The sequence below is a fragment of the Heteronotia binoei genome, unplaced genomic scaffold, assembly GCF_032191835.1.
Source record: "Heteronotia binoei isolate CCM8104 ecotype False Entrance Well unplaced genomic scaffold, APGP_CSIRO_Hbin_v1 ptg000323l, whole genome shotgun sequence".
In the NCBI taxonomy this organism is placed as follows: Eukaryota; Metazoa; Chordata; class Lepidosauria; order Squamata; family Gekkonidae; genus Heteronotia; species Heteronotia binoei.
The window spans coordinates 526884-539704 of record NW_026800017.1 but is presented as its reverse complement, the minus strand read 5'-3'; the positions used below and the strand labels follow the sequence as shown (position 1 = coordinate 539704).

Sequence of the window (12821 nt, the reverse complement as noted above, 5' to 3'; positions counted from 1 at the left end):
TTATAAATGATGTAACCTTTTAATCACTAACAGAATATTGCAGCCAAGAAATGTTTTATCTAGTCTTTTAAAGAGAACTCACTTCAAAATACTGTAATAAGGATGTTTTAATATATAAATACATGTGAATCATGTATTTTACTAAAATAGTTGATTTTACTGCTATTCATCAAATTTGAAAATTCCTGATGAATCCATACTTTCTCCTTCCCTTCCCCCCTTCTGTACCCCCCCTTTTTCTTTTGAAAAAATTAAAAAGGTAACAAACCGAAAGCTTCAGGAGTGAACGGTACAGAAGGGTGCAAGGGTACTTTAGCCTGCCACCATTTTTGACTTTAATTGAGAAGTCAGTCATGAATTTCATTTATTATTTCTTACATTCTATTGCTTCTTGGCTTTAGAAACATTTTTAAAAGTACCCACTAGACAAAGTTATTGCTAAAGTAGATTTAACCTAACAAGGCAATTTCAATAATAATAATAGTAATTCTTTGGAGAGCACATTTCCCAAGACCAGTAAAATATGAAAAATTATCTGCAAAGTACAAAAATAGTTTTCTTCAGAAATAGGAGAATCAATGTACACTTTCCATTGCCTGACACCAGAAAGAAGGAAATCACCACAGAAACATTCTCATTGGTGGAAGCAGGTACTCTGACCTCATTCAGACAACTTTTCCTGCTTCTGCACTATAGATTAGCACTATCAGATACTCCAAGCATCCTAGTGCCCCTGCCCTAACCATATCTAACAGATCAAGGTCTCAGAGAAAAGCTTTGCTCAGAGGACCCAGACAACAGGGGTCTTCTGTTATGAACAGAGAGGGGTGTGTGTGTGTGTGTGTGTATGTATGTGGTTCCACACTAAATCCTGATGTCAACTCTGACCTGCTCCCACAGTATCTTCTCCTTTCCAACCCCAATAGCGGTTTTGAAAATGATCAACACAACAGCAGGTTGCTGTTGATTCCCCATGTGGGTACTCAGGTTCACTGTTATTATGACTGCAAGTAGTATCCCTTAGGTCATTAATAATCTATTATAAAATCCTAAAGAACACTTTCAAAAATGTACACTAACCATGAACAAACCGCAAAATAAGCTAACAAATCTGTACATACACTCATACTTTATCTCGCCAATGTTAACATTCTCATATTTTGCCTTTAATTGCTGGATATAAAATCAATAGGAAAATCTTGTAAATAAAAAATAAAAATATAAAAAATAAAAAGAATGTCTTGTGAAATCCCATGACTGGGCTCTTTACTGCACACACATTTCAAATGGGCTCATGTGACAATAATTCCAGTGTTTTTCAGGTCTTAAAATGCAGAAAAGATTTTGAGTTACAGTTAGTGTTCAATTCCAAAGGTTATACAGAGGCTGAGTAATTTAAAAACTTCCAATAGATCAAAAGAAAAACAAAAGGAATGTGCATTTAAGTGTATGTACAATTTAATTAATTTTAAAGGAATTTAAGTCCACTTAACTGACAGTAAGATAACGCTTACCATAAGCCATTTTAATGGAAAAGAATAAATCATGTGTATAGTTTTTAATTTGGGCTGTTATTGTGTCAAAGCAAGAAAAGCTTACTTTTGCATCAGTGCACAGTGCCAGGAAATAACCAGTGTATCTTGACTTGAATGTAAAGTCCTTCTACTGAAAGCAGAATAGGAAAGCTATCATTTTCATTAGTTCTTACTACTGCAGAGCTCCAACCCCACTCTGTTTTGGTGAGTACAATTTTCAGAATGTGCCAAATGTAGCAGCAGGCAGAGGGAGGTGTGAACAGCCCATTTCACTGGCATTTCTCTGGATGCAACCTAATTTTAGAATTAAAGATGGTTTTGATAAAGATGAAACCTAAACACTTCCTTTGTATGGTAGTTATGTTTTCTTCATTTTTTGTTCTTATTTATTTCCATTTTACTTTGACACTGCAAACTTAACAGACTTTTTTTTTACCTGTGGTAGCAGCAATTCTTGCTTCTATTTCAGACATATCAGCACTCATTCTCTTGCCTTCTGAAACAAGGGTAGACTGCTGTCGTCCACGAACATCTGACAGACTTTCCACACTGCTACCACGAGATGGAGGTAAACTCAATCGGCCAGGTTCTCCCTGGTGAAAAAAACAGTTTAAGAATGATTAAAAACCTGATTCCTGAAAAGAGGTGAAAAATGTGTTTTGATGATGATACTTTTAATTTTGTTTTGTTTGGCATTTCTTCACTGATGCCTTCCTTCTGCCCAATATTTTAATTGCTGTGTAGGATTGTACTGTTGTATCCATTTAAGGGTTAGGAAGATCTTGTGATTTGATTTCTATGCATGTATAGTTTCCTTAGCATTATATGAGCATTCTTACCGATTGCTTCGCTGAATTTTTCATCTGTTGGGCCAATTTTGATTCTAGGCGTTTAATAGTGTCATTGGTAGCAGTTCCTTGAAAATCATTTGGTTCCATGTTAGCATCACTCTTATTACTGGTGTTTGTTGAAGTCATATCCATGAATGAACCTATAAAGATTACAAATATCTTACTTTAGTTGAGAAGTCAGTCATGAATTTCATTTATTGTTTGTTACATCCTATTGCTTCTTGGTTTTAGAAACATTTTTAAAAGTACCTATTGGACTAAGTTGTTGCTGAAACAGATTTAACCTAACATTTGAAAACCAAGTTTAATGTTTTGTTTTTTTAAAAATCACTAGTAGAGGTATTTTGCTTGGAAAAAAATCAGAGTTTTTATGATAGATACCAGGAGTGCAGATGCAAATGCTTCAGTGTTTAGGACTTTATACTGTAGAAAAGCATTCATAATAACGTTAAGTGAAATGGACTTTGTAGACTGCTGAAATTATCACAATGAAACTACATCAAGGAAATTGTCAATATTAAGCACAATCACTAGAAAAATTTAAACTGAATAACTTTATGATTTTGAAGAAATCAAGATTTTATTTGAAACAGTTATGTACAAATGATGTTCATGTTATTGCTCTAATGTATAAACTTTTATTGAAATATGAAACAGAAGAATGGGTAAAAGATTGTATGGTAAAATGGGCTAAGAATTTTGAATATGATGTATAAATGGAACAATGGGAAAGATAATGGGAGAATAGTTTGAAATTCACATTGTGTTAACCTTAAAAAAGAACATTTTATCATATGTGGTCTGGGACATTTTATCATATGTGGTGGACCTGTAACAAAACTGAGAAATTCATTCCTTAATACAGATTCATTCCTTAATAAAGAACATTTTAAAATTTAACATACAAATGAAGCCAGAAGCTTTTCTGTTAGGATTCAGGGACAGTCAGCCTGAAAAAAGTCATGGAACTTTGTTTTTATATATAAACTACAGCAGCAAAGATACCTTATGCACAGAACTGGAAATATATGAAAATATCTATGGTAGAAGAATGGTTGGAATTTGCAGAAATGGTAAAACTTACTTCTTTTATTAAGGAAAAGACATTATCTACTTTTATTGTTAGTTGGAAGCTCCTTATTGACTTTATGCATGTAAAAGAAAAAAATGATTTGATGATTTGTGGGTCTGATGACTATATGCTCCGGTGGGGAGGGCGGCATATAAATAAAATAAAATAAAAATAAATAAATGATTAGTTGGTGTACTGGTCATGATATTAGAGTATGTAGATATGTGTAAATTTCAGATTTAGCAATAAGTGAAGTATTTGGCTTTGTCATGGAGAAAATTCTGTAAGAACTTTTAGGACATGTTCCTCCAATTCTTTCATTTTCCTTTGTTGTTTTCTGTATCATTTTCCTTAATTTTTATTTTTATATATGAAAATTTTACTAAAAGTTTAAAAAACGATACTATATCAAGGAGAATTTATACTCTTTATAAATGCTAAAACATTACTTCCCTATTTGAAACCTTCTTGTGTGAGACATAAGCCCTTCCTCTGCTACCAGTTAGTGACAACCTCATTTTAAAAGTTATTTCTCAATATTATGCATAATGGTTATTCTACCGAGAAAACACAAACCTGACAAGAAATAACTTTCCCTGCTATTTCAAAGACAATGCGGGACCCAACTGCATTTAACAACTGTTAAAATTTTTAATATTTTCGTAGAATTCTTTACTTCTTATTCTCTGGCACAATGACTGATAGGACTGGGCCTAAAGCAAATATGTTTTAAACTATCCATCATTATCACTGTCATTGCAATGTACCTGTGCTAGTGGCAGAGTTGCTTTGGCCTTCATCAGAATATTGACAAGGATACTGCAGAGGTTCATCAGCTCCTGGAAAGTACTGCAAAGAGGCAAAGGCAGAAAAATTGTTCTTTATCCTACAGACTACAACAGAGCAAGAAAAGGCACACTATGGCCTCTGTCTCTCATACAAGAAGTTCCAGAAATTTGTGGTATATGTGACTGGATGGGGGGGGGGGGGGAGGGGAGGAACCTCTCTTTTTCCTAACTCTGACTGAGAAATTCCATTTCATAAAAAGTCATACCTGCATCAAATGTGTCATTATTTTGACAATTTCCTCCATGGAAGGTCGTTGCGAGGGATCTTTTGACCAACAACGAGTCATTAAGCTCTCAATAGGCTTAGGTAAATTTTTAATTAGTGGTGGTCGAGTACCTATAAGCCAAAGCATATGAAACATCTATTTTTTAAAAAAAGTATATTATGTACATAAGTATTTTTAAGAATGATATACATTTCTAAAATATGTTGTACAGTCTCAACTGCTCTGAACAGATAATCTTTGAAGAATTAGAAAAAAAATGGCGCTGCTCTCCACAATAGTTTTATAATCTTTGATCTGTTCCATCCCCTGCATATTGAAAGATTTCACAGGAGTGAATGTAGGAATTATTTTACCCATTTGCAATGCTGTGTTGCAAAACTAGGACTAGTTTATAGAGTAAAAAATGAATTCTGAATGGCAAAGGCATTTTAACATGAGGAAAATGTTATGCATCCTCTAAACGCTCAATAAAATATTTACCTGTGCTTTTAGATTGTCAAATTACTCCTCAAGCACTCCTGTAAAATATTCAAACATTACTTTCCCAGCCTATAGATGAAGGACACAAGCACAATACAGCTTTATTATAATACAAAACTAGAAACCAAGCATCACACAAAGAATGACTTTTCTATGCTGGGCTATGCTGGTCCCAGAAATTTATGCATTCTAAAAGTAGTAATTTGTGTTTCTTTTTTAAAACACTGTTTAAATTACAAATGATAATTCAACATAAAACATAAAACAGTTTCTGAGCAAATCCATCATGTTTACAAATGGAAATCACATAAAATTAAATTAATCACATAAAGATGGATATCACATTTTGGCACACACGACAAAGACTAAATTACAGATATATTATCACCTCTTGAATTCTGAAAAATGACAACCAAATTAGATGTGAAAGCAGTACATGTTTTTAAACACATTTTCCCTCCAAATCATATAGGAAGTTGGGCAGGTAGGGAGAATTGTTTTTACACAGCAAGAACTGCGGATGAGTACAAAATCTTCTCTCTAAGGATGCCTTCCTCCACTGATGGTTAATCTCTGTTTCTTACTTGCTCACCCATTTTTCTAATTAAAAAGACTTCCATAGGTATGGGGGAGGGCAGAATATTCAAAAGTATTTCTTAGCTACTGACTGCTAAACAAAATGTCAACTTACCATTATGAACTGCCCACATGATTCGAAAAGCAGGACCACCAATCTCATCAAAAGGTTTTCTACGAGTTATCACTTCCCATAGAATAATACCCCAACTGAATACATCACATTTTTCACTGTAATTGCTACCTGGAAAAAAAAATGTTGATACCATATGTGTGGTTTCAGTTGTATTCATTGAATATTAACAAAGTGTCAGAACTAGAAACACCACTATTTGGAGATGGTTAGCTTACTGGTGTCACAGTAAATCAGATTTACTTTGCACCAAAGAATTTTCAGTTGTAATCTGAAAGTCTGCTGTCTTCCTTTATAAACCCTAGTCACAATAATCACACATCTCACTTGAGATTTACATTTCAAGGGGGGGGAGGTATGGCTGTATGTAACCTATAATATAAAGCATCCTTTGCCTGACAGCATTTGTTCTTCAAAGCAAAATTCCACCACAGGGTTACAATAAAATGAAAAAATAATGCTTGCCCAATGCACCGTAATATATAGTATTACATTCAGGGTTGCCACTAAAATTTTATTTTTCATTTCCCTGACCAACATTGTCAATTTTCCTGACCACCATTCAAATATAACCACAAGTTAAAAAATGAATAGGTCATGTTTCATTAATGCAAGGCTTAATGAAACGTTCTACTCTACAACTACACAAATATCAACTGCAAAAATATTTGTCAAAGTATGAGATTTAATATCAGCTTCTTTCAACATTAACTGGAGCAACATCTGTTTTGCAGCTGCACCAAAAATTACACCAAGATACAAACTTCAATTCAAGTAAACTCTGAATGCTAACAAGTAGGAACTTTCCAAAGAAGGGAAAGTTTCACTTTCCAGAAAGTGTAACGAGCAGATCAGCAGCAAGAAGGGAGGTAGAGTTTCTGCAATCTAGTGAAGCAGACATCCCTCATTTGCAGCCTTCATGCATGGGAGGTCAGGCAAGAGAATGAGAAAGCTGGTATTCTGTAAACTCCAGCAGGAACAAGTAATCACATTCGCAAAATTTACTTTGCATGGTGCAGAGTAGGAAGTGCTAGTTGTCTGTGAAATCCAACAGCGGCAAAACTCATTTGCAACTTTGTGCTGGGTTTAGCAGGAGACAAAACATCCATTCCATATGGAAGCATGACCCCAAAACATGCTCATCTTTATACGTAAGTTAAATGCAGTACTAGCAGGTAGGGATGAAAACAGATATTTAAAGTTTGCATGCTGCTAAACGTTTAAACTAGCCTTGCAAATGCTACAGGCAGACTTTGGAAATCATGCAGGGACAGAGCTCAACAAACACATTAGGCTGCTTGCTGGGAGTAGAGCTGAGAAAAAGGTGCATCATTAAGTTTTACTTGTATTCTGCTACTTCTCTATTCCAGTTGCCACAAGAACAGATCATGCTCTTGTAGCAGGTCAAAAATCACTGCTTGAATATATTTTAATCACAATTTCCCTGACTTCAGACCAATTTCCCTGACTTTACAGAAAGTGGCAACCCTGAAACTGCACTGTTATTTTGTTACCTTCAAATACTTCTGGTGCCATCCAAGCAGCACTTCCCTTATTGTTGGTCATGTGTGTCTGAATATCACAAGCTGTACCAAAATCACAGATTTTTAAAACTGTCCCTCCTGCCACCAAGAGCAAACTGTTAAAGAAAAAAAATAGTTTAGCAGATTTAAAACTATGTGATAGTCTTAACATCTAAAGATTTAAACATATAAACATTTTGAAAGGTATGTGCCAATATATTTATTCTTTCTAATCAAAATACTTCAATTTTAAATATTTATGGGAAAACAGAAAAGAATACGCCTATATATATTTTAAAATATATATAGCACTTTTATTAACTTAATTAACTAATTTTTAAACTTAATCAGAATTTTAATGCTTAAATGTAATTTTGTGTTTTTTGCTTTCTTTGTATAATTGAAATTTGTATGATATTGTTAGCCGCCCTGAGCCTGCTTCGGCGGGGAGGGCGGGATACAAATAAATTATCTAATCTAAAATAAAGCGTTTTAGTCATATTTTCATTAGGCTACATTGTCAACAGAATAGCACTCAGTATTTAAGCAGCAAACACTTTATTTTAAAAAGAGATATGGAGAATTAACAATTATTTATCTGCATAACCCATCTTGTTTTTTTGTCTAACTTCACCTTGATTCAATTTCTTGGTTATATTAAAATGTGACACAGAGACCCAGGACTGTTTTTTTATAAACAGCTCATCATTAAACACTATATATATATATATATATATATATATATATATATATATGTGTGTGTGTGTGTGTGTGTGTGTAAAAAATTAATAAGCTTTTTAGGCTATATTGTCAATAGACTAGCAGCAAATATTTTATAGTCATATTTCTACAAAACAGAAATCTTCCAGAAAAATATTATTTTATTAGAGATATTCCACTGCTTTGAGTTTTTACCAATCACAGGCTAGAGGAAAGAACTATGAGAGAAATCTTGGCATAATGAACAATATGTTTCATTTTAAAAGACTGCCATTTCATTACACATTGCCAATAAATGATGTTCTTAAAAATTCAGTCCCACAATGTTATATAGGCACATGGTTCATATTTCTGGCACTGAATAGTTTAACTGAACAAACATGATGGAGGGGGAGAGGAAGGAGAAGTTGGTTTTTATACCCTGCTTTTCTCTACTCAAAGGAGTCCCAAAGCAGCTTACAATCACCTTCCTTTCCTCTCCCTACAATGGATACTCTGTGAGGTAGGTGGGGCTGAGAGAGCTGTGACTGACCCAAGGCCACCCAGCTGGCTTCATCTGGAGAAGTGGAAAATCAAACCTGGTCCTCCAGATTACAGTCCACCACTCGCAACTACTACACAACACTGGCTCTTATCATATACTAAAATTGCTTATATCCCATCTAAAGAGCAGACATCATACATCAAAGTACTCTCAAGTAGAACAGAAAATAGGCTACTAGACCTTCTGAAAGGCAATTTTTAAGGGAGAGGCTTATGAACTGCTGAAAACGTACTTTGGTGGTTTTAAGTCTCTGTGAATAAGAGCCTTCGGTTTCATGCTGTGAAGATATGCCACTCCTTGGGAACACTGTAAGCACCAACTCATTGCATGTGCAGCAGTGTAATAAGGCAGAGGCTCAGCACCATGTAGGACTGGAAAACAAAGGTACAAACTAAAAGAACTTTCTTGTACATTATAGTAGATAAAACAATCACTTTTGTGAGCAATACATGAAGTTATGTAACAGAAGTTCTTTCTTTGTTCCAGACTTCTAAAGGGCTTCCAAATTGGAAAGTCATCTAAAAGTGCAAATGAGATCAAATGAACTGTAATCCAAGCAACAAAACTGTTCTCAACAACCATTTGTTTTCAGTGCAATAACTAGCAACACTGGACACAAAAATAAGGACGATGGTCATATAAAGTGTACCACTTATGTGAAAATCAGAAAGCTTACTTTCTTCTGTCAACAGATATATTGCCAAGAATTAAGAACTGAAAAATGGTACTCATCTAAGCCCTTTTCAGTGAGATAAATTGTTGCTTATCAGTACAATTCAAACTATACTTTCAATCCAGCTACTCAGTATCATTTTGGCAACTTTGAAGAAACATGATTCATGATGATCTCTGGAATGCATGCTCATGGTGAAACAATCCTACAGCCATTTTATCATAGCACTGGCTGCACAACCTGGCTATCGGAACCGACTTCTGAACATAGCTAATCATAATACTTGGCATACCCTTACACTAGCTTTACATCAGCACTCTGGTTTTACAAGGCAGATGTTAGAGAATAAATCTGTACATTTCATAAACTGCATTGTTCAGGTGACTGAATTTTTTCTAAATGAATAAAATAAATGCAACCTCACACTTTGGGAAGAGTTTGCATGCCATTCAAGAGATACTCACCGTTATAGAGAGAGCCTCCCTCAGCATATTCCATAACAAGACATACCTGAGTGGAGAAAGAGTATTTAAAGCGAAAAAAACTCAACTTTTATAATGCACATTTCCTTTTTAAAATGCTCACAGGTAACATAGTACACAAAAATAGTTGAAATAAAAGAGCTGTATAATGTTTGTTATTATGCAACCCCCAATCACAAGGTGCTGCCATCTTCAATGAGAACTAAACTCATACATATCTTCAGTCCCCCTCCTCTATTTCCCCCAAAGTAAATCTCCAATTTAAACACCAGTAAAATCAACTGAGTTCCATAGTTAAAATCATATTGCGATTGCAATTTTTTTTTAAAAAAGGTACAACTTACTGGGTTCAGACAAGCTCCATATAACTTGACAATATTAGGATGGTTCACACGTGACAACTGTCGAAGCTGGAATAAAGGAGTTAGAATATAAAGGCTAAATACTTGGATATAACGGTCTGCTTATTCGTTTTTTCCCATATTCGATTAAACTGAACTAAAAAGTAGCCTTTAGAGAAGAATTCTATTTTGTATATTGAATTTTACACAACCCTAACTATGGTATAAACTCTTTTCATAGATAAAGGATCAATCTACCACATTTTAGCCCTTCCTTCCTCTAAGGCAGAATACCTTCTACTTCCTGCCCCATTTTTTAAAACAACTATAAGACAGGTTATGATGAACGCAGCAGGCCCAAGGTCAACCAGCAACAGAGATTTGAAGTGGATTTTCCAGATTCTAGTCAACAATTCAGTTGGATTGATTCTAGTACATATTCTAACAGAATTTACAGAAAATAACTGAAGGGCATGGTGCTACTTAAAACTCCCGCACAGCAGACATACTATTATTCTGTCAAACAGGAAATTTGCCAGCAATAATTAAAAAATATAATGCAAAACTGTACCTCTATAAGGAAGGCTTTTCGTTCAGATTCACTTTCTATTTGTTTAATGGCCACATCTTTTCCTCGCCATTTTGCTTTGCATACTACTCCAAAGGCTCCTCTTCCAACAACCTGTTTCAACACAAATTGAGATAAATATTTCATATTAATATTAAACCAACGATTACTACCCAGTCAAAATGCTCAGTATGTGGACCCCTCATGAGGTCACAACTCTGGCTTCTCCTTTTCCTCATCAGATGACAGATGTCATGTGATTTTTCTACCATAATATTTCAACTCAAGTCCTGTGCTGTCTACATGGATTAAAGGTGGATGTTGTGATTGGAAAAAACTGAAGACCACCATTTTAAACCATCAGTATCCTGCAGACAAATATCCCACCTTCCTCCACAACAACCATTCTGGAGAAATTAAAGGGATGCACTAGGGACCCAACAAGAATTGTTCTAAACTTTCTCCATATTCCTAGCTCTATAGTCTAATCCTATTTTTTTTTGGTAATACTAAAGAATGATATGACACCACATGTAACATGCCATTTCTGTATGGAAAGGAATGTAATGAGGGTGTGTTCACACTACACTTAATAACGCATTTTGCAACTGGATATTTGCTATTCTTATACAGTAAAAATCCAGTTGCTAAACACATTCTTTAGTGTAATATGAGGGCATCCAATGACACAACAGCTCAGAATTCAGACCTAAGACACATCAAACTCTTCTGCATAATTTTGGTAAAAGACATAACTCCAGTGACTGTGCAACGATAAAGACATTTCTGCTCAAAAAGTTTCCTCAATATACTGTGTTAAACATATGCCATTCTTACAGCAGAACTTCTTGCCAAGAAACAGACATAGGAACTGAATGCCCTGACTGAATTTAGATACTTCACAATACCATGTATATTTGTGTTTAAAATGTGCTATGACACAGGATTTAAAGACTTATTTTTTTCATTCTGCCTCCTTCACAAGTTTGTACAAGCCATTTTGGAGGAGACTGGTGGGAAGTTCAATACCGGCAGTACTGAACTAAACAGAATATACTGTAGTCTTTTAACCATCAAATATTCTGCTGTGCTGTGGAAACAGTAGCAGAGTAACAGGTTGGATGTGTATATTTTCCTCCTATTCTTAGGAGACTCTTCCTCAAGTATCACTTGAGAAAGCTGTTATCCTCACCCTCAATTTACATCAGCCTAATGGAAATAACTGAACATAACTTTAAAGTGAAATGTGACCAGGATGCTCAGGAACCAGAACCTCCACTTTGACAACAACACTTACCCTCACCCAAACAATGTTTGGCTTCGCCGTGTAAAAACCTGGCAAAACTTTTCCCCCAGTTGACTGATGCCTGCTTAATAGAAAAGCACTCCAGAGACCTCTGGGATAGCTGAGAAAGCTGCCTTATAGATATTAGTAGTTCCATATAAATCAATAGCCTGAGTAACTACGTCTCTTTATCCACAAATGGAGATGTGACCGACAATGAGAGATACTAGATGACGCCATAGCAATTTAACAAGTTTTTAGTTCATAGAATGTGTGAAATTCACCCAAACATCATTATGTGTAAGAAGTCATGTGCACACTTCACTGTATATACTGGAAAGCTGTAGCTAATCAGCTTCCCTGTATGTACATGCACATTATACAAAAGCAGGATTGTTGCAAGCAGCAATTTCAACATTGTGTTTTCTTGCCTATGTGAGGAAAGGGCTGTGCATGAAACAGTCTTAAAACATCACTGGCAGCCAAGAAGTAGCTCAGCTATATCCACTGGATCCCAGAAGGCAATCCACTGCTCCCCCACCCCATTTCCAATAATATAACAAACATAAAATGCTACTTTGAGTTTCAAATGCTGCTCTTCCCCCCCCAGAAAACCCCCCTTCAATTAAGCCTATAATATTTAAATTGCAATCCTCCAGTACACTGATATCTCCATTAAATGGGACACAATTTGTTGTGTGCATTGATTCAGATACCATGCATGATCTCAAATCTTAACATGATTCATGGCTCAATTTAGCAACTTTATATTTTTTTTAAATCAAGTTTTGGCATTTATGAAAAAAAAAGCACTTTGAACATATCTCAAGAGTCCCTCTGTCACCAACGAAAGTAGCTGGAACCTTTGAAATTAACCCTCAAGGTATGATATCCATGGTCCTGTCCGCGAATTTTATCTGAAGGCACTAAGGCTGCAATCCTATGCGGAATTAAGTCCCGCTG

General features: G+C 35.2%; 1 protein-coding gene across 3 annotated transcripts in view; it reads right to left on the bottom strand.

Moving 5' to 3' along the window:
* LOC132590589 (mitogen-activated protein kinase kinase kinase 7) overlaps positions 1-12821 on the bottom strand; it is a 37683-nt gene that overhangs the window by 23934 nt on the left and 928 nt on the right. For 2 of the 3 annotated variants that reach the window (XM_060263532.1, XM_060263533.1), the window contains exons 2-11: positions 10577-10687; positions 10009-10074; positions 9647-9692; positions 8742-8880; positions 7237-7361; positions 5705-5833; positions 4513-4643; positions 4226-4307; positions 2375-2526; positions 1972-2128 (exon numbers count right to left, since the gene is read on the bottom strand). In XM_060263532.1, coding sequence (XP_060119515.1) covers positions 1972-2128; positions 2375-2526; positions 4226-4307; positions 4513-4643; positions 5705-5833; positions 7237-7361; positions 8742-8880; positions 9647-9692; positions 10009-10074; positions 10577-10687 — 1138 coding nt within the window. Of the gene's footprint in view, positions 1-1971; positions 2129-2374; positions 2527-4225; positions 4308-4512; positions 4644-5704; positions 5834-7236; positions 7362-8741; positions 8901-9646; positions 9693-10008; positions 10075-10576; positions 10688-12821 lie in introns of those variants that run through there. The other variant, XM_060263534.1, reaches the window with a different exon arrangement.